General features: G+C 39.2%; 1 protein-coding gene across 1 annotated transcript; it reads right to left on the reverse strand.

Annotated features, from left to right (window-relative positions):
• Positions 1 to 5298: 5298 nt before the first annotated feature.
• Positions 5299 to 12654, reverse strand: GDF3 (growth differentiation factor 3). The gene is made up of 3 exons (XM_020994409.2): positions 12615 to 12654; positions 11762 to 11998; positions 5299 to 6119 (listed from the first exon to the last, which is right to left on the reverse strand). Exons 1-3 carry the CDS (start codon positions 12652 to 12654, stop codon positions 5299 to 5301), a joined length of 1098 nt encoding a protein of 365 aa, XP_020850068.2.
• Positions 12655 to 26236: the final 13582 nt, after the last annotated feature.

The raw sequence follows: 26236 nt of genomic DNA on the forward strand, positions 1-26236 counted from the left end.
ATGTGAACCCCTCAAGGCACCAGTTTCCTTTCCAGATTTATTGCACCATGTACCACTTCATGTTGCCGACAAAATAGCCTATTTGCAGATCTCTAAACTTGGCAAAGCATTGTCCGCTGCTGTTTCTGTGTTGTTCCCCATTCCTGGAATGCACCGCCTTGTCACCGCTGCCTCTTAGAATGCCTAGTCTCTGCTCAAGTTTCAGGTTGTTCAAGTTTCAGTTTGTTTTTGTGCCACCTCCTCTGGTAAGCCCTTCTTATCTGCCCAGCTGTTAATGCACTTTCATTCCTCAAATTGTCATGTTTATGCTTCTTTGTTTATTCATTATATCTCTTCCAGGTGAGGGAATTATGAGAATTGAGTGAACCACTCTGTCTTCATCTTATGCTCGATCTAGGTCAGTTCCCTTTCTATTCAGATCTAGTCCAATTTCTGTCTTGTGATAAAACTTTATTCAATTGTGGGAACTGGGAGAAAATTTTACTGTGTTGTTCGAACCCAGCCTTGTGTGACTGTGAAGTTGGACCTCCTCTACTTGCTCCTTAGAGAATCTTAACTAAGTTCTTACACTATGCTGACCAGAAACCCAGTCATATCTGAAGATTGATGCATGGAGTTTTTTTTTCCTCATATTTATACATCTCAAATAATCCATATGTCTTATCTGAAAATTATCCCATACTGGTCAATCAGTTATTGCTTTCATTGTCCTTTGACTGAATTTAGACACTTGCAGGGTGAGGGGGGGAGAGTGAGACACATTTTTTTGGGTTTCAGGGAATTGCGCCTGCTTGCTCTCCCCCTCCCAATTTGGAAAGCCCCTAATCCTGCCTCCAATTAGAAATCATAACAGCATCAAACAACAGATTACTTAATTTTATATTTGGGTTTATATACCATTAATTGTTTTCTTTTAATGCATAAATAACTGTCTCCTCCTATATTTGGGGTCCAGTGTCACACTGAGGAAACCTGGTCCCGACTTATTATGTAATTGGCACGCATTGCTTAATAAATCGATATGCTTGGAAGGTCAAACCTTTGTTTCCTCAGTCATTTTTTATTGTTCAGTCATTCAGTTGTGCCTGACTCTTTGTGAACCCATGGACCATAGCCCACTAGGCACTTCTGTCCTCTATTATCTCTCAAAGTCTGTCCAAGCTCATGCTCATTATTTCCACGACACTATCTATCAACTCATTCTCTGCCATCTCCATTTGCTTTCCTTTCAATCTTTCCCAATATCAGGGTTTTTTCCAATGAAGCTCTTTCAGAGCACAGACTATTTTTTCATTATGTCTTGGTTTTTATACTGTTTTCCCAGCATTTAGAATAGTCATGCACATCAATAAAGCCTTATTGGACTAGACTGTTGTACCTGAGTGCTGCCAACTTTGATGTGAAGCCTTTTCTGATTTCCCCCAGTGGTTAGTGAACTCCTTCCATATTACTATTTTTTAAAAAAAATATGTATGTATGTACATATTGTTTCTCCCGATAGAATGTGAGCTCCTTGAGTCTAGGAATTGTTTCATTTTTACCTTTGTTGAAGGAAAGCCTGGCACAGTGCCTGACATACTAGGCACCTAATGCTTATTGATAGGATTGTATTGAATATTATAGGAACTTGAGGCCCTTTTACATCTTGGCTTTTCTCTTCTCTGTTTTCTATTTTATCCTTCTGAAAATGTGGGGTCCAGAATTGAACACAACACATCAGATATGGTCTAACCAGGGCAGAGAACTGAGTGATCATCATTGCCCTAGTTCTGCAAACTCTGGCTCTCATCACTAAGACTGAGATTGCAGCAGCTTTCTTGTCGGCAGTATTGACCCATATTGTGTGAGCGCTAATAAAATACTCTAATTTTTTTCCAGATAAAGTGTTGTATAACCACATCTCTTCCATATTGAACTTGTGAGATTGATTTTTTGAAAAATGGAAGTGTAACTCGGTCTTGTCTGGGCGTGCTAGTCTCACCTAACATGGAGGTCTCCGCATCCCCTACCACGTGGGTAAGAGCAGCCTCCTTTGATTAGCTGTCTGTCTTTAAAACTGATGAGAATGAGCCAGTCGATCTCTTTCTGCTGTGCTTTTCTGAGCTACTTTGTTACCTGCTCCTAGAGAGAGCGAAGGTCATAGTTCACCCGCACACAGCATAGGTGCCATGAACTGACTTGGTGAGAAGGGAAGGTTTTCCTTTTCCTGTTCTATCCTTTTTTACCTTGGCTCCCAGAAATGAGCGCGGATCGGGGGTGGTGGTGGTTTGTTTCTGCTCTGTGTTACTTGTACTCCTCAGTTTCTGGCTGGAGGGGATCCCCGTGGGATCCAGGAGTGACCTTGGAGACAGGATTGCAGACAGGATGGCGCAATCAGTCAGCCTCAGAAGTCTTGAGGGGCTAGGGAGCCTGAGCCTGAGGAGTGACTTGGACTTGGAATTGGGACTGTGCTTTATAGGAACTGAACTAAGCTATGAAGATAACCCTTTTCCCCTCCCCAGAGGCTCAGGTAGAACGCTGGAAGAGGAGGATTATGCCTCTCATATGTTGGGGGTGTAAATTTACATATTTGTGATTATACCTTCTGAAGTAAATATTTCTGATTATTAATGGCTAATGGAACTCCTTAGGGGGTGGAATGGAAAAGCAATATATCTGGCCTTTAGGTAGTAGTGTCTAGGGTGGTGTGTTACTGAAGTTTAAGATTTTACAGATATCCCTATTTCACCTTATCAGATTCAGCATGATGTTCCAACCTATCAATATCAGGGTGATACAGTAGATAGAGTTTTGGACTTAGAGTCAGGAAGATCTGAGTTCCAATCCTGCCTCAGGCACTTACTAACCCTAGGCAAATCACTTGACCTTTGCCTTCCTACCTGTTCATTCCCCATGTCTATAAAATGGGGATAATAATAGCACCTAGCTGCCAGCGTTATTGTGCAGATAAAATGTGATATTTGTAAAGTACTTATTGTAATATCTGGCACACATCAGGGCTTAATAAATGCTTGTTAAAATTTATTTTTAAAATATCCTTTTGGAACTTGTCTATATCACACAGGGTGTTAACTATTCCTTAGAGCCATTTATTTCATTATATAAGTCGCTGGTAAAAAATGTCATCACAGGATCAATCACCATCTTCTAAGGGCACCCTACCACAGAACTCCTTTTGTGTTGACACCAAATGCAGAATGCCCGCTCTTTGCATCTGGTTATTCAGCCGGTTTTGTTGTTGGTTTTTTTTTTTTGGTGAGGCATTTGGGGTTAAGTGACGTGCCCAGGGTCACACAGCTAGTGTTATGTGTTTGAGGCTGGATTTGAACTCAGGTCCTCCTGAATCCAAGGCCGGTGCTCTATCCACTGTGCCACCTAGCTGCCCCAAAATTTACTTTATTTGTTAAGGCAACTGGGGTCACATAGCTAGTAAGTGACAAGTGTTTGGTCTGAAGCCAGATTTGAACTCATGCCCTTCTGACTTCAGAGTCGGTGCTCTATCCACTGTGCCATCTCAGCCAGTTTTGAATACAACTAACTGCACTATTATCCTGCATTGTACTTGAAGTCAGAAAATTTGCGTTTTAGTCCTGATTCTACTACTTCTTGTGTAACACCTTGAGTGTGTTCTAACATTCTGTAATGGATTCTTCTTAAATCCTTTCCCACAATCCAGATTGGTGTTTGGGCCACTTGGCAGTACTTTGAGACCATGAATTTCCTGAGGCAAAGCCACAGTTATTTCCTCCATGGATGCCACCATCACCACCCCTAATGCCATTATCATCAGCAGCAATGATAGTATACCTCAATACCTTGTATGGTCTGAATTGTACTCTAATCCAGTTGATGATGAAGTAATAGAAATAACTGCTCTTGGGCTATGGTGTGCTAATGTTTGACTAAGAGGAGATTGTGAGGGGTAAAGGGAGAGGAGAGGGGAACTTATGAGGCAACAGTTAAATTTTAGTGAAACTATGGGTTCTGAAAGCATTGAAAAGTTTTGGAAACATCATGATAAAATAGAAAGAGGACTGCCCTTGGTTCTACCTTCTTCAATGTCTAAGATTACTCAGACAAATTTATAACTTCTTTGAGCCTGTTCCTTCATCTACAAATTTGGGATGATACTTAAAATGACTTATCTTATAGGCTTCTTCTGAGGATGAAAGTAAATAATTGATATGAAAACATTTTCCAACTTTAGAGCATGCTGTCTCTCCCATACCCACATTACTCACCCACATATGTATGCCCATATACTCACATCCATACTCATATACCACCTTCCACTCCATAAATACTGACTCACACTCACATATATCCCCATATCTACCTGCAAGGACACACAAACCACCCCCACCCCTTCCCTACATGCACATTCCACTGAATACACTTATATCCTCCCATACCCACATTCCATATATACTCACAAACCCATGCACACACACCATATAACCTTACATTCATATATACCCCATATGCACACTCTACTTCAATGCAAACACCCCTCATACACGTATACTTATAGACAATATGTACAATGTAAGACACATGTATATGTAAACATATATACATGTAATATACATATGTCGATCTGAATATATATGTATATGTAGATAGGATACTAAGGTAGATGTTCAGTGGAACTGATCAAGGAGCCAGTGAAGAGAAATGGGGTATCAGAAATAACTATTAAATATAGGCCTGTGGGTATACCTAGTTCAGCAAAATTGAGTAATATGAGACTTACAGCCATAACATGTATTTGATTTATGTGTTCTACTCTGAAATTTCTTGAAGACTTACTAAAAATTGGTGCATTTTGAAAGGCTGAGTAAGCATGCTGTTGTGGAGAGAAGTTGATGGGGAGAATGGGAATCATGAACAGAACTAGAACAAAATACCAATGGCTTTGACATACAAACCCCTGATTCCTGAGCAGATGTGGTGAAAAAGATGCCCGGAGTAATGAAACTTGAGAGTGGGAGCTATCTATTTTGAATGTTCTCCTGGAGTCTCTTTTGTCATGTTCTCTTTGGGTGTTGTAGATAACAGAACAAGATTAAGGCTTGCAGAGTTTAGCAAGTGAGTGATTATTCTGGTATACGCTCTTACTTCTATCATGGTCTTGTGATCACAGTTTCTCGGGCTATTCCTTAGGGAAGTGAAATGATTAAAGTTCCAAGAAGTTGACTGTGATGTCAGATCCTAGAGATAAGAAAACTAAATGGTAAATAGGTTTATTAGGCTTTGGGACTATCATGTACACCTATAGTTTACCTTACACACACTTGGCTACCCACAACCACATTCATCAACCACCATGCCCTCGTGGTGTTGAAGGATGATATTGCCATAACTATCATAGTAAAGCATGGAAATGGGTGATAGTTTTGTGGGGACACAGGCAGCTTTGGGGACTTCGGGGGTCCTAGAATTCATGAGAGTCTGTAAGAAGGCATAGTTGGAGCTGTTAAAGAAGGACATAAGTGACAAAGGGCAATCTCCTTTGCAGTAGTTGGTTCTAAACTCCTTGGGAGCAATGATCCACTTGTGCCAACCCAGGTCTTCAAAGTTGATGACCATCTGGTGACGCTGGCAGAGGCGCTTACGGGTAGATTCCATACTTGGAACAGTGGCCCTCCTCCTTCTGAGAAAGTGAGGAAAGCGGGGGCATTCCTGACGGGTTAGAGTCACTACCATCAGAGAGGCCTGAATGGACTGGCTCCAGTTGTCACAGGTATCCTGAGCATATATTGTCATTGTAGGGTCATCACCCCCTTTTGGCAACAACTCTAGGACCAATCCCAGGTTATGCTGGGGGTTGGAGTTCCATTTCTTAACCACATCCAGAAGGTCAACATGAAGAACACCTTGAGACCAGGGAAGATACCGCAATACGAGCTTTTTGTCTGGCTGAAGGGCAGGCCCTTGGACTAGAGACACCATTACCTCCAGGTCCTGTTGCAGGGCATTGTAAGCATTAAGCCCCAACCTCAGATCAAGTTTGGCCATCATCAGCTGCTCATCTTGGGTGATGACTGAAAGGTTGAAGAAAAGAAACTTCTGTGTGCATGGTGGAGCTTGGGCCACTTCCTTGGGGTAAAAAAGTGCACCTGAATTAGGACAAAGGAAAAACATATATCAGCATCTATGGAACTTTATACTCTTCTACCACGTGGAATAAACCTGTTACTTTGAGGACCATTCAGTGGGAATGTATGCCAGATAAGAGAGGGCAAAAATGTGGATTTATGGAAGGGAATTAGGAGATTAAGCGCTGCTTTACTTATTTTTGGAGAATTAGTTTTATAGCACCTAACACACTAAGGGTCTAATTCAAAATCTTAAGCTAAGACCTCCCATTTCCTCACTCACCAAGAAAGTAATTAGGCCCTTGAGAACAAGCAAAAAGAGAAATGCTCCATAAACTTAAATATGGGCTCTGTCCTTGCCCTCCTTTGTCTCTTAACTCCCTGATTCCTGGGCATTTCCATGGCTTCCTTTATTTTTTTCACTTTTTATTTGTTTGTTTATTTGTTGGTTTATTTATTTATTTGTGAGGCAATGGAGTGAAGTGACTTGGCTAGGGACACACAGCTAATAAATGTCAAATGTCTGAGGCCGAATTTGAACTCAGGTCTTCCTGAATCCAAGGCCAGCCAGTGCTCTGTCTACTGCTGCCCCACATGGCTTCCTTTATGGCATCAAAATGATATGAATTCCATATCTAAAATTCTGTACTAATTCTGGTTTTTGACTGTCTCCTAGATAAGTCCACTAGGATGTCCCACTGACACCTCAAACTCAGCTCGTCCCAAAATGAACTCACCTTCCCTGTAAAACTTGTCGCTCTCCCACTTACCAATTTTTGCTGGTGGTACCACTATTGTTACCATCATTTGATCATATTTCTATCATCTTTGCCTCTTTCCTCACCCATACTGCATAGATTTAGTATGTTTTGAAGTTCTGTACATTCTATGTCCCCAATATCTTGTGGATCAGTATCCTCTTTTCAACTCCCATTGCAACCACACAGTTAGGACCTCTTCTCATCTGCCCTATTATAATTGATCTTCTGTTTCCAATCTCTCCATATTCCAATGTGCCTTTTATACTACTGCTCAAGCAATTCTCCTAATGCCAGAAGAGACTCCTCCCTCTCCCCAAATCTCTCATTCCTCTCTGTTTGATTCCTATATTCTAGAATGTGACAAGTGCACAGGGCAGGTAAAAATAGAGAGGAAGGGAAGCAAAATTCATCAACAGGAGGGTTAGATATACCTTCATGAAGAAAGTGGCAGGTGAGGTAGACCTTGCAAGAAGAATTCAATAGGCAGAAACACAGAGTCTGTTCTTGGCACAGAGAGTTCTCTGCGCAACTGAATAGAGGTAGAAGAAGGCAGAAGAAGAAGAGTGAACAGATTCATAAATTCAAGTAGCACGAAATGAGACTGAAGAGTCTGGTTGGATCTTGATTATGAAGGACCTTAAGTATCATAGCAGGATATTTCCATTTTATCTTATAGACAATGTTGAACTATTGAAGGCAGAAGAAGATTTAGATCAGACTTGTTTATTTGGAAAATTACTTTGACATGACCCAAAATAATGGACTGGGGAAGGGAATGATTGACAGCAAAGAAATAGATCAGGTGAGAAGGAATGAGGATCTGAATTAGGGTGGCAGTGATAGAAAGGACAGGTCTGAGAGGCAAAAGCAGAGGAGGAAGAATAAACAGAATATGACAACTGAAGGTATAAGGCAGATGAGGGAAAAGAGAAATGATGCAAGATGGCTCCTGGATTTCAAGGTAGGTGAGTGAGAGGACAGCAAACATAAGAAAGCTTGGAAAGATATCAGTTCAAATGAAAAGATGATGTATTCAGTTTGGGGCATATTGAATTGAAGGTGATGGCAGTCATGCTGGTAGTTGGCACCTAGTAAGGAAGTGCTTGATAAAGACTTGTTGATTATTCATCAAAGTTTAGTCACCAATTGAAAACAGTACCACAGCCCAGAAGGAAAGCTGGGGCTAGAGCTACAGCTTTGAGAATCATCTGCATAAAAGTGATAATTGAAGATAAGGAGGTGGATACAGTACAAAAAGAAAAGAGGAGGGACAAGGCCTTGGGAGATGCCCTTGAATAAGGAAAGGAATTAAGAAAATGAAGCAGCTAACTAGACGGAGAAGGCACATAGACTCATAACATAGAAAACAGAAGAGAGAACAATATCATGGAAGCTAGAAGAGGCCAGAGTCCAGAAAGGTGGCAGCCAGCAGTGCTCCAGAGAAATCAAGAAGATAAGGATTGATTTTAAAAGGCCATTGGATTTCACAAGTGTGAGGTCAAAGGAGAGAGATAGGGAGACATGTCAAGGCAGAAACAGGGTAAAGGTAAAGGATATGTATTTATTTTTAATTTTCCTAATGATTGGGGAAATTTGAACAAGTTTCTAGGTAAAGGTCAAGAAGCTAGTAGAGGAAAAGATCGCAAATATGTGTAAAAACCCTAAGGAGATAACAGAGTATGGAAAAACAATAACTATACAATTATATAGCATTTTAAGGTTCGCAAATCACTTTCCTCATAAAAACTACGTGAAGTCAGTCAAGACAAGAAATATTTTTAAATACTAGTACTATACACTTTGTGTTAAGTGCTGAGAGGGGTAGCTAGGTAGTGCAGTGGTTAGAGTGCTGGGCCTGGAGTCAGGAAGGCTCCTCTCTTTGAGTTCAAATCTGGCCTTGGACACTTACTAGCTGTGTGACTCTGGGCAAATCACTTAATCCTGTTTTCCTCACTTTCTTCCTCTGTAAAATGAGCTGGAGAAGGAAATGGCAAACCACTCCCGCGACCCAAATGGGGTCACAGAGAGTTGGGACGTGACTGAAACCACTGAACAGCAAAAATTATTATTATTATAAAATTGTTCTCAGTGTATGTGTGATTGTTCAAATAACTCTCTCCTTGCAATGCTTCGTGTAAATCTTCCCATGTGTCTTTTTAGACTTCATAGTTATCATTTTTATAGCACAATATTCCACTGTTTTCACATCATAGAATTTGTTTAGCCATTTCCAAATCATTAGATATGTTTTTGCTGCTATGAATATTTTTACATAGCTTGGCCTTTTTCATTTTCTTTTTTCACTCTATCATTAGGATATAGTCTCTTTGGTAAAGGGTCTGAGTCAGCCTGGGAGAGTGGGAAAAAAGTGTGAGGTTTGGATCTAGAGGACCCAGGTTCAGATCCTAATTCTGCCACTTTTGTGACTTTGGTCAATTCACTTCTTTGTTCTGGGCCTTGGTTTCTTTATTCGTAAAATGAAGAGACTGGATGAGATGAAGCCCAAGATCTCTTCCAGCTCTAAATCTATGAAGATGAATAGTTTTGTAACTCTTATTGAATCTTGCTACGTAACTATCCAGAAAGAATCCACCAATTCACAGTTCTCCACCTGTTTATCCAGTACTGAGAGGCAGCACTGTGGTGCATTGGCTAGAGACCTGGATTCAGACCCTGCCTTGGACATGGGACTTTGGGCAAGTTACTTAACCTCTCTGCCTCAGTTTCCTCATCTGCAAAATAAGAGGTTGGACTTGGTGGCTTTTGAGGTCCCTTCTAGCACTTAAATCTATGCCCCTATGATTATTTTAAACTGCCTTTGCCACTGTGACTATATTAATTTACATTTTTCTTATTACTAGAGCATTTAAACAACAATTCAGGAAATTACCGATTGTGTTTCTTCTTCTGAGAACTGCTTGTATCCTTAGGAGGAGATTTCATACAAATTTATAAAGAAGAGACAGGGATTTTGGAGTTTTTATTAGAAATATTTATGGCAAGGTTTTTTTTAAGCCCAACCTGTTTCTTTCTTTTTTTAATCTTGTTACATGGGCAGCACACACATACTAAAGTTATTTTATATAACTTTTTTATTTATATAAAATCCATCAATTTTATCTCCTCTAATTTTTAAATTAAACTATTTAAATTATACATAAAAAATATATATTATATATAAATATATAATAAATTAATTTAAATTAAAGTAATTTACTGATGGGTCTTATCTCTATGTTAGGGGTATGTGACTATAAGAAAGGCAAGGGTAAGGGGTGGGCAATGGGGTAATAACTAGCTCTTAGATACAGTCTTCATATATAGGGCTTTAAGGCTTTCAGAGTGCTTTATATATGTTATCTCACTTGATCTTTATGACAATCCTGTGAGGCAGGAGCTATTGTTGTTTACATTTTACAGATGAGGAAACTAAGGCTGAGAGACTTGCCTAGGGTTACATAGCTAGTAAGCATCTAAGGCAGGATTTGAACTCCGATCTTAAATCTGCACTCTATCCACTGTGCCACCTGCCTATGATTTCCTTTCTGCCCCAAAGAAAGGAAAAATGTCTGGTTTCTGTCTCCAAAGAGCCATCTCTGTTGCTTCTCATCCTCAACTTCCTGTAGCTGGAGTTTAGCTTTTGTTGTGGTTCTGTTGTTTCAGTCATGTCCAGCTCTTCGTGACTCTATTTGTGGTTTTCTTGGTAAAGATATTGGAGTGGTTTGCCATTTCCTTCTCCAGCTCATTTTACAGATGAGGAACTGAGGCTAACAGGGTTAAATGACTTGTCCAGGGTCACATAGCTAGTAAGTGCCTGAGGCTGAATTTGAATTCAAGAAGAAGGAATAAAAGGTCTTTGCCATCTCTGCAGCCACCCCATCCCCCATTCCCCTTCTATCCTCCATCCATCCCCTTTACAGAATTCTAGGTCTTTTTCTGAACTCTAGAGCTAAAGGAGAATGTATGGGTATGAACTCTGTAAATGGTTTTTTGTCTCTCTATGTGTGTGATTGGGGGTACATCCATACTGAGACCTCTGTTTCACACTGGATAAACTTCAGCTCAGCAGGCTTGTAGCTATTTCTCAAGACTGGGGGTCACTTGTGTCTATAGGAGGCAACCTGCTGTATTTAGAAAAGAGCTGGCTTAAGAGTCTCTGGACAAGGAGGTTTGCAGTCCTGCCTCTGACACATCCTAGCTGTGTGACCTCCTTGTACAAGTTAATGAACCCTTCATTGCCCCATGTGATTCTCCAATATTGTAAATTGCATTGATTGAGGGAGTACCCTATATTGTTGAAGTCACACAAGTCTGGTCTTAGAAATCTTTTGTTGAAATCGACACTATTCATTTATGCATCCAAAGAGAGCTTTTAATGAAAAAAAGGAATGAAGAAGTTTAGAATACATTGATACTAGACTGGATAAAACTAAGACCCTGAGAGGGAGAGTGTTTTGTTTAATTCAATGCAATTGACACGGACAAGCAGTTTATCATGAGTAAAATGTTGTGGCTGATACATGTTGGGCAAGATAGCAAGAAAAATAAATCTGGTTTTGCCCTCTTGGAGTTTATAATTTAGTAGTGGGTCATGCCATAATTCACAAATAACTATAGCACGCAATAAAGCACACTGAGAGAATAAAGTAGGTACAAATTAAGCATCTAAGGAAAGATGGTGCTTTTGTGGGGTGGGTGGAGATGAGGGAAGTCTTTGAGGTTTGACAGTTGGAGATGGAGAGCATTCCTGCCACAGGGAACTGGGGAATAGGAAGTACTCACTAATATAGTCTATTATAGTGAGTTGACCATATGTTGCGTTCAGAAACAAAGAACAGCTTTCCTTTTTGTTTCTTGGACATTCTAAAAGAGCAAATATTGCTGTTTTGCATTCTGTCTTACCTTGGTCTTGGAAAAGACGGATCAAGTTCCCAGGGACCCCAAACTCCTTCACATAGCAAAGCTTTCGGTAGTGTCCTGTGGCAGCAGCCTTCTGTCTCTCCTGGAAGATTTTCATCAGGATGGTGGGCACAGGTTGCGCTGTCCGGGGGGAGGGTACCTTGTTCAGGCCCATAAAGTGAAGCAAGGAAGTTTCCTCAAGGTATGGTACCTTCCTGAAGGCCAGAGTCAGCTGAAGACCTAAGATGAGGCAGAAGAAATGAGACATGATCTCAGCCAGGGATTAGTGAGATAGAGGGAAGGTAAAGAGTGCCTGTGATGGAACTGCCGGAGCTGCTAGGAATTGGCTTCTCAGACTCGTGGTCATCCTATGTATGTGGAGATTATCTGATTAAGGATAGGGAACCTCACATTTCTCCCCTCCCAGCTACTTAGGAAGGCCTAGCCCAATTACCTTCCACCTCTTAGAGCACCCAAAGTTTGAAAACATAAGGTGTATGATGAACATTAAAATTTATTGAAAAAAAAAGAATAAAGACTTTTTAGATGCTACCCAGAAAAAAATAGCCCAGTTTTACACAGTAAAGCCACAGAGGTCTGGGAATCAGGAAGACCTGAGCTCAAATCTTGACTAACCAAGGGCCAAGACACTTAATTTTTCACAGGCTCGGACTACTCCCTAGCATCAATCTACTGAAATCTAGTTGGATTGGGTTTGAGTTGGAGGAGAGCTTTCCCACATATTAACATATGGTTAGGTGATACTTTAAGCACTCTCGCCTTCCCCCATCATTCAAGCTGAAGTTTGACTTCTGCATGCATTTATCATAATCTAAGTCATATACATCTCATCTACCTGAGTAGACTGGAAACTCCTCGAGAGGGAAGACTGTCATTGTTCACCTTTGTGTCCCTAGGGCCAACCATGATACCTATCCCAAGTAGATGGTTATTAAATATTTGTGGAATTGAAATGGGAAAGCCTCTCATCTACTTCAGCTTCTTCTAAAGTGAGCCAAATGTCTTCTATTACCTATTGTTCATTCTTATCGGAGTCTTAATGAGGGCAATCAGCTCCTAAGCCTATCCCACCTGAGTAAGCTGGTAGTGATAGTGTAAAGACTCTGGTTGGGGGTGGAATGAAGAATCTGAGGTCCTGGGTCAGAAGGAACCAGGGTCCTGGAAGTGGAACAGATCTCCATCCATCCCACCCTTGTTTTGGTTTAGATTCTGAGCTAGAGTCTTCTTCCATATTGCTAGTGAATCAAATAGCAGTGTCATGCATCCATGACACTTTTGACTTTCACCAGACTTTCGACAATCTAGTGAAGCCTACATATCCGTTTTCAGAATATTATTTTAAATGTATAAAATAAAATACACATATTACAAAGGGAACCAATTATACTGAAATACAGTTGTCAGCTTCATGGACCCCAGGTTAAGAACCTCTGTAACCTGAAAGTTCACCAGATGTGAACTGAATTTTGGAGGCCACCGATAATGCTTTATGACTCACAGAGATTGCCTAAAGGAAAGGGTAAAATGGCATAAAATAACCAACTTACCACGTAAGGAAAGGTGGAAGGAGAGGGGCTGCTGGTGACAGACTTCTGAGTTCACCCAGGAATCAAGTGACCGGCTGCCATATGTAAAGGTCAGTGAAGGTCAATAAAGAAGAAAAAAAAAGATGGTTTCTCTAGACCTTTAAGAGCAAGCAAGAGATAAAAAGGTAGCACAAATAATTTTAATGCAAACTAGAACATAAGTATATAAGAAAAGTGATACTTCTATAATCTTCAAAGATATCCTGAAAATGTGCAGAAGACACCTTGAATAATCAGATTAAAGGGCTAAGACAACTATGAAGAAATTTAATGTTTAATTGTTGGATTAGATAGTTTAACTGTATTTAAATTGGTTTTATTACAGTAATTAACTTTTTTAAAAGGATTTCACTGACATTGTCTCTTTTGATAATCCCAATACCATGCCGAGATAGGTAGGGCTAATATGGTATTATTTGATCCCCATTAATAACCCTGTGGCATCAGTATAATTTGGGCAGCTAGGTGGTGTAGTGGATAGAGAGCACCGGGCCTGAAGTCAGGAAGAGCTGAGTCCAAATCCAGCCTCAGAAAGTTACTAGCTGTATGACCCTGGGCAAGTTAACTTGACCCTCTATTTGCCTCAGTCCCTCATCTATAAAATGAGGACACACTGGAGAAGGGAATGGCAAACCACTCCTGTGTATCTTTGCCAAGAAAAACCCATAGACAAAAGTCCACGGGGTCAAATACAGTTGGATGCTACTGAAGAACAACTGTCAGTATTATTATTTTAATTTTAAAGATGAGGTCAGAGAATTTAAGTTATTTGTCCAAGAACCAATAGTATTAGATATCAGAGCCCCAACTCAGCTCTTGATCTCCAATACTGTCATTCAATACTCTCTATACTTTACCTCTGCTAGGTTTCAAAATAGGTAGGTAATGTGTAACCTACATCAAATAACTTGCCTTCTCAATGGAGGGGGGGAGAGAATTTGGAACACAAAATTAAAAAAGAATGTTAAAAATTGTTTCTACATGTAATTGGGGGAAAATTAAATATTAAATTAAAAAAACAAAATAGGTATGTAAGTGCTAATCATGGTACACATTTATAATCTCTGCTATTGGGGAGACTGAGTCCGATTGATCCCTTGAGCTCAGGAGTTCTAAACTGCTGCAGGGTGAAAGCCAATCAGGTGTCCCCACTAAGTCTGGTACTCATTTGGTGAGCCCATGGGAGCACTGGGCCACCAAGTTGCCTAAGGAGGGGAGGGCCAGACCAGGTCTGAAAGGGAGCAGTTCAAATCTTCTGTGCTCAGCAGGGGAATCGATGTAATTCCAGCCTAGATGAGATAGAAAGACCTAGTCGTGCCCCGTTCCTCCATCCCTGCAACAGTATAAGAACCATAAATAAGGAAGTTTGCTTCAGTCTGTTCCATGGAAGAATTACTCCAGGAAGAAATGAGTGAGACTTGTTGCAGAAGTGAGGTTGCCACAAAAAGGTGATTACTCTAAAAAAGAAAGAAAAAAAGAATTCAGAATAGCTTCTTTGAGGTCTGAGAAAGAATCAGAAGTGAATTTATTACATTGACTTAGTAAGTTAATGAGTAGAGAGTTAAAGTGATATAAGGGACAGAAGGCTTGCTTTAGAGTAAGGAAGACTTGAGTTCAAGTCCTGCCTTTGATACAAACTGTATGACCTTAGGAGAGTCACTTAAACTCTCAGTACACCAGATGACAATCTTACATTATGATTTATGGGAAAGCTATTGGTGGAGGGAGTCTTTTCATCAGGAGCTCCTTAGGATTTGAACTCAGGTCCTCCTGACTCCAAGGCCAGAGCTCTATCCACTGCACCACCTAGCTGCCCCCAGTGGTCTTAGTTTTCTATCCCTAGTGATTAGGGCAGTGCTTTACTCATAGTAATATATGAGTTATTCATTCATTGATTCATTCAAAGTCCCCTTCTCAGAATGTTTTACAAAAAATCACAATTGAAGGAAATGGTAAACTTCAATTAGATGTTAATGAAAATAAAGATGCAGTTTTTTCCCTATTCAAGTTCATGGACTCCTGCCTTCCCACTCCTCCCCCCCATTCCTCCCCCAAATTCTATGTACCTGGGGTCAGCGGACCTCAGGTGAAGAACTCCTGATCTAGTACAACTTTCTCATTTCAGTGCCTTTCTATGATCCTATTCATTTTTATTTCATATTATTATATATAATATTTTATTTTTTCCCCAATCACATGTTAAAACAATTTTTTAACATTCTAAAAAAAGTTTTGAGTTCCAAATTCTATTCTTCCCTCCCTCTCTCCCCTTCCCTTTCCCTGAGATGGTAAGCAATCTGGCATAATTTAAACATGTGCAATGTGATTCTACTCTTAAAAGAATTTTTTTTTGCCACTCTACAATTTGTTTTTTTGCCCCCTAATGACTCAGCTATTGTACTTTCAGAGGCCAGCTTATCCCAAAACTTTTCTAGCCAAATCAAGCCTCAAATCTCATCTTCATCTCACTCAGGTGATCTTATTTCCTCCTAAGACTAAAGCCCTCCACTGTGAGTTACCTCAAAGTGATTTGGAATCAACAGTATGACTGAAAACAGGATGTTGTTTTGGGATTTTGTTTGTTTTAAATGGTGCAGGGGAATGGAGGAAAAGGAGATATGCAGGGATAGGACCATAAGAAGTCAACAGGTCAACAAGCATTTATTAAGTGTCTAATATGTTCCAGGCATTGTGCTAGGTACTGAGATAAATTTAAAAAAAAAAAGGAAAGCAAGGAAGCAAAAAACCAAAACAAAACCAAAAACCCAAAAAAACAAAAAAACCCTCAAAAACAAAAAAAAACCCAAACCAAAAACAATCCTTATTCTCAAGGAACTCCTATTCTAATGGGGGAGACACCATTTAAACAACTATGTACACAAGATACATACAGGATAATTTAGGGGTAGTCTCAGAGGGAAGGCATTAAGATTAAGGACCCAGAATGGCTTATTTGCATGAGGTGGGACTTGAGCTGAGGTTTTTTTTTTTAAATTAGGCAGTTGGGGTTAAGTGACTTACCTAGGGTCACACAGCTAGTAAGTGTCAAGTCTGAGGCAAGATTTGAACTCAGGTCCTCCTGATTTCAGGGCCGGCGCTCTACCCATTGTGTCACCTAGCTGCCCCTTGAGCTGTGTTTTGAAAGAAGCCAGGGAAGCTAAGTGTCAGAGATGAGGAAAAGCATTTCAGGCATGGGGCTAGTTAGGGAAAATGCCCAAGTTGGGAGATGAAATATCTTAGTGAAGAATATTAAGGATGCCATTGTTGTTGGATTGCAGAGTATGGAACGAGGTGGGAGGAAGACTAGAAATGTGCCAAAGAGGCAGGTTATAAAGAACTTTAAAAGCTGAACAGGGGATTTTATTTTTGATCCTGGAAGCAATAGGGAACCACTGGAGCTTATTAAATAGGAAGGTTACATGGGGTCAGATTTGTGCTTTAGGAAGATCAATTTGACAGCTGAAAACTTGGAGAAATAACAGCAAATATATTTTGACATGCAAATATTTATATTAATGTTTATTTTTTAAACAAATGCCTATGGAATCTCTTCAGCTTTTAAATGAAAATTTTTCTTTGTAAATTAAAATGAACTTGTTCAGAAGCAAAAGAATGGACTCTGAAGTTTTCATTTTCCCTATATTTCTCTCTGTTAAATCATGAAGAAAAAGTACATGAAATACATGAAACTTTATTCAAAATCGGTATTTGAAAATTAGCTACATCATACCTGAATAAACTATCTGTATTTAACCAAAAATAGGATGTTGGAGGATGAACTCTTATTGACAGAATTGTAAACCTATCTTTACATTTATTGGACCTCTCTTGAATTGAGACTCTATTAAACAATCACTCCATGTGAGATGACTATTTCAAGTTTCTTTTAACTGAAATTTAGCCCCTTTTTCATTCCATGAAGTTGCATTAGTAGCTCAACTGAACTAACTTCTAGACTACGAAAGTCTGGAATCTGCCCAGTAAAATCTCAATTCAGATATCCTCTCCTCCAAGAAGCCTTGCCTCAAAACTCTCCCCTTTTCTCTCCTCTCACTCTGACCCCAAGCTGAAAATTATCTTTTTCAAATTTCTTATAGCACTTTATCTGGATTTTTCCCCTGGACTTGTAACATTGTTATAATACTTAGCTCATTTTAAGCGTAGGACTTAATTGACCCTTCCAGCCTGGCCACTACCAGGTAACATAATGACCACCAAAGTCCATATGGTTCATCCTCTTAGGTTTTAGGGAGATTACTTTAAATGATAAGTTATGAATTCAGTCACAATCTCTTAGGAATCTATTAGGAAAATCTAACATTTAGAGGTTGAGTCCTTTGCCTAAATTCACATTTATATTTATTTCTAGTTAACTCCTGGACTCTTTGTGGTTGAGAGAAAATCATGTTGACTGCAAACACTTGGGCATTAAAACAGCAGATTATTTTATAGTGTCTGAAGATAAATAGGAACCCGGAAGGGAAATTGAAGAAAGAACCAATTTTTATCTTGGGACTTTCCTCAGCCTGGGACATTTGCTGAAATGCCTTTAAGGTCAAGGATCCTCTTTAATATTTCCTTTCCCTGCCACAACTCAGCCTTACTTTTGTTCTTTAGGAGTGTGCTAGAATGCTTTCTCTCCTGTTCACCCTTGCTGAAACTTTCTGATTCAAGCTACCTAGAAGTCTTAATTTAGGACTCAGAGGGTGCGTAATGAAATCCCTCAGCCAACTGGAACAAGCTTCCTCTCTGGCATCATTTCACTTTATCAAATGGTTTTCAAAGCCTTTTTTTTTTAATACTCAGACTAAGGACTATGAGTGAGATTGATTGAACATCTTATGATTTACTTTAAGTAGGGTAAGGCTGAGTAAGTCAGTTACCCAAGCCTTATACACATTTCATGTTCCCTTGTGTCATGATTATTTGTATACACATTTTATCATTGCTCCCCTTCATCTCTTCTCCATTTGATCCCAAGATCCTTGACATGGTGGCCATATATCCCAAATCATATACTGGGACAGAGAGTACATCAATTGTTTTTACTTTAATATTGGTGTACAGTGTTCTGAGGCTGTCAGTCGTGGCTACCCCATGGATAGTTTATAATGACATTGGTATAGTACATTTTATTTTTTAAACTTTTATTTTAATTAAGTTTTATTGATATCTTCTGTTTCTTACACCATCATAGTTTCCCCAAGTATCCCTCTTCCTGAGAGCCATATTTTAGAGAGGAAAAACCCCCAGCACACCCAATCAATACATTGAAAAAGTCTGAAAATGTGCAATGTGTAACACCTGTAGACCTCCCACCTCCAGGAAGGGGTGGGTTCGGGGTGTCCTCTCATATCTCTTCATTTGAGTCCTGCTTGATCTTTATAATTTTGCTACATTTACTTTCAATTTTTTGGTGTGTAGTTGTTCTCATTTGCAGTGCTATAGTAACTGTATACATTGTTTTCTTGGCTCTGTTTACTTCAATTTGCATCAGTTCATATAGATAGTTCCATGCTTCTCTGTGTTTATCACTCACATAATTTATTGTAGCATAGTAGTATATTCCATTACATTCACATACCACAATTTTTTAGCCATTCTTCAATTGATGGGCATCTACTTTTTTTTTCCAATTCTTTTCTATCACAAAAAGAACTGTTATAAATATTTTGGAGTATCTTTCTTTTTATTGATGGCTTCCTTGGGGTACAACATTAGAAATGAAGTCTCTGGTTTAAAGGATATAGACATTTTAATCACTTTATTTGCATAGTTCCAAATTGCTTTCCAAAATGATTGTACCATTTCACAGTTCTACCAACAGTGCATTAGTTTACCTATCCTTCCATGTTGCTATTGTTCACTTGTTCCGGTTGTGTCTGACTCTTTGTGACCCCATTTGGGGTTTTCTTGGCAAAGATACTAGAGAGGTTTGCTGTTTCCTTCTCTAGTTCATCTAACAGATAAAGAAATTGAGACAAATAGGATTAAGTGACTTGGCCAGGGTTACCCAGCTAGTATGTGTCTGAGGCCAGATTTGAACTCAAGAAGATGAGTCTTCCTGACTGCAGGCTCCACACTCTATTCACTGTGCCACCTAACTGCTTTCCACAATCCCTCCTAAATGAACTGTTTGCCATTTAAAAAAAATCATTTTTGTCAGTTTGCAGAGTATGAGGTAAAACTTCCGGGTTTTGGTCTCTATTTCTCTTGTTATTTGTGATTTGGAACATTCTTTCACGTGGTTGTGAAAGCTTTGCAAGTCTTTCAAAAACTATTTGTTCATATTCTGTGGCCACTAATCTGTTGGGAATGGCTATTAGTCTTACATATATTTCTTAATTATTTATGTCTTGAATGCCAAGCCTTTATCAAAGAAATTTGATATAAAGCTCCCCCCCCACTCCCCATTAACCACTTTTCTTCTTATCCTAGGTGCATTAATTTTGTCTGTACAGAAGCTTTTCAGTTGCGCATAATCAGTCATCTTTTTTACTTTTTGTACTTGACTCTATTGTTTGTTTGCTTAGGAATATATCTTTTACCCATACTTGTAAGAAGCATGTGATCTCTTTCTCTTCTAATTTTTTTATACTATGGTCTTTATTTAAGTCACATATCCTTTTAGAATATATTGTGGAATATGGCATAAAGTGTTAGTCTTACTCTAATATCTACCAGATTGCTTTCCAATTTTTCAAGAAGTATTTTTTGTCAAATAAGAAGGTTTTTTTCCTAGATAATTTATATTTTCCTCTTTATCAAATATTGGGTTATTGAGTTCTATTGTTTCTGATTCTTCCTTGTCTAGTCTGCTCATTGATCTATCTCTCCATTTTTTAACTAATACCAGAAGGTTTGAAGTCTAGAAATACTATTCTTCCTTTGTTTTTACTTCTTTTTATCATTTCCCTTGATAATCTAGGTTTTTTATTTTTCCAAATGAATTTTGTTATTTTTTTATCAAGTTCTATAAAGTCTCTTCTTGGAAATTTGGCATAGCATTAAAAGTGTAAATTAATTTTGATAGTATTGTCATTTTCATTATATTAGGAAGACCTAGCCAGGGGCACTGAATATTCTTCCAGCTATTTAAGTTGTTCTTTATTTCTTTAAGGAGCACTTTTTAATTGAATCTATCTGTCTTTTGTGTCTTTGATAGGTTAATCCCCAATTATTTTATGGATTTTGCAATTATTTGGAATGAGATTTCCCTCTTATTGCTTCTTGTGTTTTGCTACTATAATATAGAAATGTTGATTTTTTCAGCATTTTTTTTGTAGTCTGAAACTTTGCTGAAGCTATTGTCTCAATTACTGTCTTTACTGATTCCCTAGGATTTTCCAAGTATGTCATTAGCAAATAAGGACAATTTTATTTCTTTACCTTTCTTCATGCCTTTAATTTGTTTCTCTTATCTTTTTGCTGTTGCTAGCATTTCCAGAGCTGTATCAAATAGTGGGGAGAATAGGTATCCTTGCTTCACTCCCGTATTTACTGGAAAAGATTCTAGTGTATCCCCATTGCATATGATGCTTGCTTTTGGTTTTAGATAAATGCTTTTTTTATATTCAAAAAATTAGGTCCCTGTTTACCTGTACTTTAGAGTTTTTAACATAAAGTATTATACTCATGTTCATCTTTTGAGATGATCATATGGTTTTAGATGTTTTGGTTTTAATACGATTAATCGTGTTGATTATTTTCCTAATGTTGAACCATCCTTACATGCCTGGTATAAATCCAACTTGATTATAATGAATGATTTCTTGGATAAATCACTGTAGTCTGTTTGACAGGATTTTGTTGAAAATATTTGGGCTAATATTTATTCATGATATTGGGCTATAGTTTTTTTTTGTGTTTTATCTTTCCCTGGTTTGGTATTAGGACTATGTTTATCCCATAAAAAGATTCTGGTAGGACATAACACTTACTAGCTGTGTGGCCCTGGACAAGTCACTTAACCCCATTGCCTAGCCAAAACAAAAAACCAAACCAAACCAAAACAAAAAAGATTCTTGTAGGGGCACAGAGACAAACAGAAAATTTGGGATCCCAATATACTTATCTTTTTAATAAATTTTAAGGTAAAATCCTGAGAGCATATGCACTATTATACTCCTTTGTTTGGAAATGACTGTCCAAAAGTGGGTCACAAATCCCTTCCCCGACCCCACTGCCTCTTTTCTTGACATAACTATCAACCAGCACAAATGTTTGAAGTAGGGGTCAATATTGCTTAGCCAGGAAGGGTAGCAAACATTGGAGCTTCAGGTTATAAGGCAGCAGCAGTGTTTGAGATGGAGTCCAGGAACAAAAGTTCTAGAGAGCTGATGGGAAAGGCAGCCTGAAATTGAGGAATCAGGAGTCTGGTTCCAGGTGAGGTTAAGTTGCGGTTTGCTGCCCTCACAGTGTTAGACATTAAACTTGTCCACAGGTGGATAAGCCTTACCTTCCAGCTTCTTTTGAATTAGCTGCCCTAATTGATTTCTACAGAAACCCTGAAATCTTTGTAATAGTATACTCCATTTCCCCCCCATCCCTCCCCATTTGTTTTGGGTTTCTTTGAAATGCTATAGGGAAATATGTAAGACAGAAGCTTTGGGCATATTGACCAATCCTATCTTATCTGTGACCTATTGTTCTCTTCCTGCCATCAGGTATGGTGAGAATATCAAATTTTCCCTATGCCTTGAAGTGACCAAGATAATTTATCTTATCTCATTTAAGAAACAGTTGTCATATGATGTAATTCACCGAAAATCTCTGGAAATCCCCCCTACCCTTCCAGCTCTAAATCTAAGATCCCATGAATGTATCTGTGTAGGAACAATGATGACCAGCAATTGCTTTCCTGAAGAGATGCGTGGAATTTGTGTTAATGAGGGGAGAAAAGGAGAAGGAAGACCTGAGTTTTGGTTCCCTCAACAAGCATTTAATAAGAGCTTACTAAGTGTCAGGAACTGTATTAAGTGCTGGTGATACAAATAAAAGCAGAAACATTATCCTTGCCCTCAAGGAGCTTACATTCCAGTGGGGAAGAGAAAATATAAAAGAAGAAAAAGGAGAAGAAGACAGGGAGAAAGGAGGGAAAAGAAGTGTGGAGAATCAGGAGTAGGTTTTAGTAGAAAGAGCATATTTGTAATCAGAAGAACTGGGTTCAAGTATGGCTAGCTGTGTGACCTTGGACAAGTCACTTAATTCTCTGAACATCAATTTCTCTAGCTACAGAATAGGAATCAATAAATATTTATTAAATTAATAGTTACTATTAATATTCTTATTTATTAAAGTCATAGTTATTAATATTTTTTATTTATGAAATATCTACTAGGTGCCAGGTACTGTGCTTGGTTCTGGGGATACAAATACAAAAGTAGGATAGTTCCTGTCCTCAAGGAGTTTACATTTCACTAAGGGAACACAACAATTACATAGAAAAGTATGCAGTTGGAAGGTGAGTGTGGAGACGTTGATCAGAGCAGATCTAATCAACTGATTTCCATCCTCAGCCCCATTGATATAATCACAGAATGTAAGGGGCTGTAACAGGAAAAAGAAGGCACTAAGGTCTTAAACAAACTCTAAAGAAGGGTTTGGGCAGCTAGGTGGTGTAGCGGATAGACTGCTATGCCTCGACTCATTTTCATGAATTCAAAGCTGGCCTCAGACAATAACTGTGTGACTCTGGGCAAGTCAGTTAACCCTGTTTCCTCAGTTTCTCATCTGTAAAAATGAATTGGAGAAGGAAATGGCAAACCATTCTAACATCTTTGGCAAGAAAATCCCAAATGGGATCATGAAGTCAGACTGAACAACAAAGAAGGGTTCACACTCTGTTACCCCCTTTATTTGCAAGGTATCAAATGGTTCTCGTTAAAACTGATAGAATTAGAGAGAAGATAGCCATTGGCTGGTCAAGGATTTGCCATACCCTTGGTGGCTCTTCAAAATCAAGATGCTCCATAGGAGACAATTAAGGCAGGAAATACCTCCAAGGAGTATGACTCCTGGCAGTAGAGAAACAAGCCAACTATGTAAGAAGAATCCATCACTGGAGAGAGGAATTACCTTTTGCCTCTTGAGGGAGAAGGGATTTCTCTCTCCACCCCTTTCCCCATTCCTCAGTCTTTTTGTAGATCTAATCACCCAGTATCAGACACAACATCCAAGAGAGGATCAGGTTCAGAAAGTTAAAGCAGGAGATGGCTCTGAGGAATGAGATTTCTTATTGTCAATAATAAAGCTAGCTTTGGCTTTGGGAGTTAAGCTGAAGAGAGAAGCAGGTGTAGGGAACCCAGAAAAGTGAGCTGTCTAGAAGAGAAGCTGTACCCCAAGGGCAGGAGAGGGAGGGAGCAAGGTGAGGATACCATGTGAGAGAGTACACTCTAGGTCTATGAAGGGGAGGTGTAACTATTATTCATGCTCTGTCAGTTTAGTAAATGGCTTTGCTTTGAACCGGTTGTGCTCTCTGACTCTTGAGACCTAACTCTTAAGTTCATTGGAGGGTGCTTGTGAGTATAGTTCCAATCCATAGAGGATCTTGAGGCTGAGGGTTATCATCCCTTTAGGGACCTTCCCTCTAAGTGTAAACTAGGGAGGTGGCCCAGAGGTAAGAGGCAGGAAAAGAAGTAAATACAGGATATGTTTTATAAATGCAGAGTAATAAGGAAGGGGTGTCATCAACAACTGGGGACACCCAGAATCTTAAATGAGGCTGCACTGGCACTTGAACTGAGCTTTTGAAAGGATCTAGGTACAAGGGTGGGGAACCTGCGTCTCGAGGCCACAAGTAGCCCTCTAGGTCCTCAAGTGCAGTCCTTTGACAGAATCCAAACTTCACAGAACAAATTTGTTCTGTAAAAGTTGGACTCAGTCAAAAGGCCACACCCAAGGACTCAGAAGGCCACGTGCGGCCTCGAGGCTGCAGGTTCCCCACCCCGAGATTCTAGAGGTTCTAAGAGGCAGAACTACTGAGAAAGAACATTATAGATATTGGGGATAGTTTGTGCAAAAGGCATAGAATCAAGAGATGGAATGTCCTGGAAAGCAAATAGCGATACTGCAGATTGGCTGGAGCATGGAATACACGAGGGGGAGCAATCAGCTTAAGAAGATAGGCACTCGCTTTTCACCTGTGGCTCCAAGAAGCTGTAGCACGTGCAGTGGCCACACCCCAGTAAAACCATCTCAGCAGATGAGTTAAACCAGGTCGAGGGCCTCAAACCTGTTGGTGAGTTAGGGGGTGCTTACCCCAATCATGTGCAGATATGGGTGGATAAGAACAATTTGTTCTAATGGCCATAAAGGCAGCTGAATCAGGTACTGTGGAGCACTTAGAGCTTGGTCAGATATCAAAGACCCAAGGTCATCCACTGCATCCCGGGCCATCATCAGCCATCTTGACTTTTGTCTTGCCACTAGATTTCTATGACTCTGGAAGAGAGAGTAAGGCTGACAACTTTGTGAAGCTCTGCCTCAAATCCAAGTCTAATCATGATGTCACCCCATGATGTCATTGGTTTTCTTTGAAAATGAAGGATTTAGAACAACAGTGTATAAATGTCTTTATTTCTTTATAATTCTTTCTATAATGGGACACTAATTAAGCTAATTTACACATTACAGTCTGCCTCCTTATCACATGTAAGCATTTTACATTCCCTCAAGCATTCACAGCTCAACAAAGGGCATCCTTTCCCTATGTCCTCTATGTGAAGAGATGTTCCTAATTTCAAAGGTCTTTCATGAAGCTTCAATTTAAATGTCTCATATCAAATGTTTCCAAGATCTGATCTCCATTTTTTTTGGGGGGGCTAGGCAATAGGATTAAATGACTTGCCCAGGGTCACACAGCTAGTAAGTGTTATGGGTCTGAGTTCAGATTTGAACTCAGGTCCTCCTGAATCCAGGGCCGGTACTCTATCCACTGTGCCACCTAGCTGTCCCTCATCTCCATTTTTCTTAGTTTTACTTGAGCCATAATCACAATATACACAACTATTAATACTTAAAAATACAACTATGCGATAGCTATAGTAGAATAGTTCATCTTCCCGTTAAAAAAATCACATAACCTCCCTCCTTCACTTTCCAGCCATAATTTAAGGAAGGAAAAAATATGCTCATAAAATAAAAAATAATCCAATGGATCCCAGCAATGTCAGGTAATTTAAAATCTGAGCTCTTGGGATGAACCTCTTTTTATCTTCCCTGAAGTATCTGGGGCACCCCCTCTCATGAATGGACTCCCAGAAAAACTATCCCAGGTTTGAAGTACTTGGTAAATCAGTATCCACTCAAAACCGTAGTTCATAAAACATGAATTATGTGCTTATTTTTACCAGCCAATTAGTAGCATAATATCTTAATACAAAAGCCATTTAGTCAAATAACATAAAATATAAAATGTCAAAAGAAAGATCCCCCTCCCACCAATCAGGCAAAGGATATAATACCCCACAAGTGACCACATAACTAGAGATCATACTAAAAGAACATGTATGACTGGAGAGTACACATGGCAAACACAATCATGGGGAACATATGTGTCCTGGAAACATGTATGAAAGTATATACTTCAAAAGCTTCTTGTGGCCAAGGCACATTCATGGAAGCACACATGTCAATGGCACACATGGTTACAGAGAAATCTTTTCACACTATCAATAACTTCTTTGGAGGTTAACTCCAAAGTGGGGTGACTGGCCCAAAGAATAGGAATATCTTATTAAAACTCCAAATCATTTTCCAAAATAGTTGGACCAGATCCTCTACCAACAAAATTGTATACTTGTTTTCCTATAGCCTTGCACAACATTGAATTTTTCTTCCTTCTACCATCATTGCAATTTAATGAGGTTGA

Source organism: Phascolarctos cinereus, unplaced genomic scaffold, assembly GCF_003287225.1.
Source record: "Phascolarctos cinereus isolate Bilbo 61053 unplaced genomic scaffold, phaCin_HiC Scaffold_1;HRSCAF=81, whole genome shotgun sequence".
Taxonomy (NCBI): Eukaryota; Metazoa; Chordata; class Mammalia; order Diprotodontia; family Phascolarctidae; genus Phascolarctos; species Phascolarctos cinereus.

What these genes read in the sequence shown, in the direction of transcription:
- GDF3 (XM_020994409.2), bottom strand. Translation starts at nt 12,654, where the DNA reads ATGACAGTCTTCCCTCTCGAGGAGTTTCCAGTCTACTCAG. An exon ending in GGAGTTTCCAGTCTACTCAG is followed by an intron (nt 11,999 to 12,614) that starts GTAGATGAGATG and finishes GCCTCATCTTAG; the next exon opens with GTCTTCAGCTGACTCTGGCC. An exon ending in CCGTCTTTTCCAAGACCAAG is followed by an intron (nt 6,120 to 11,761) that starts GTAAGACAGAAT and finishes GTCCTAATTCAG; the next exon opens with GTGCACTTTTTTACCCCAAG.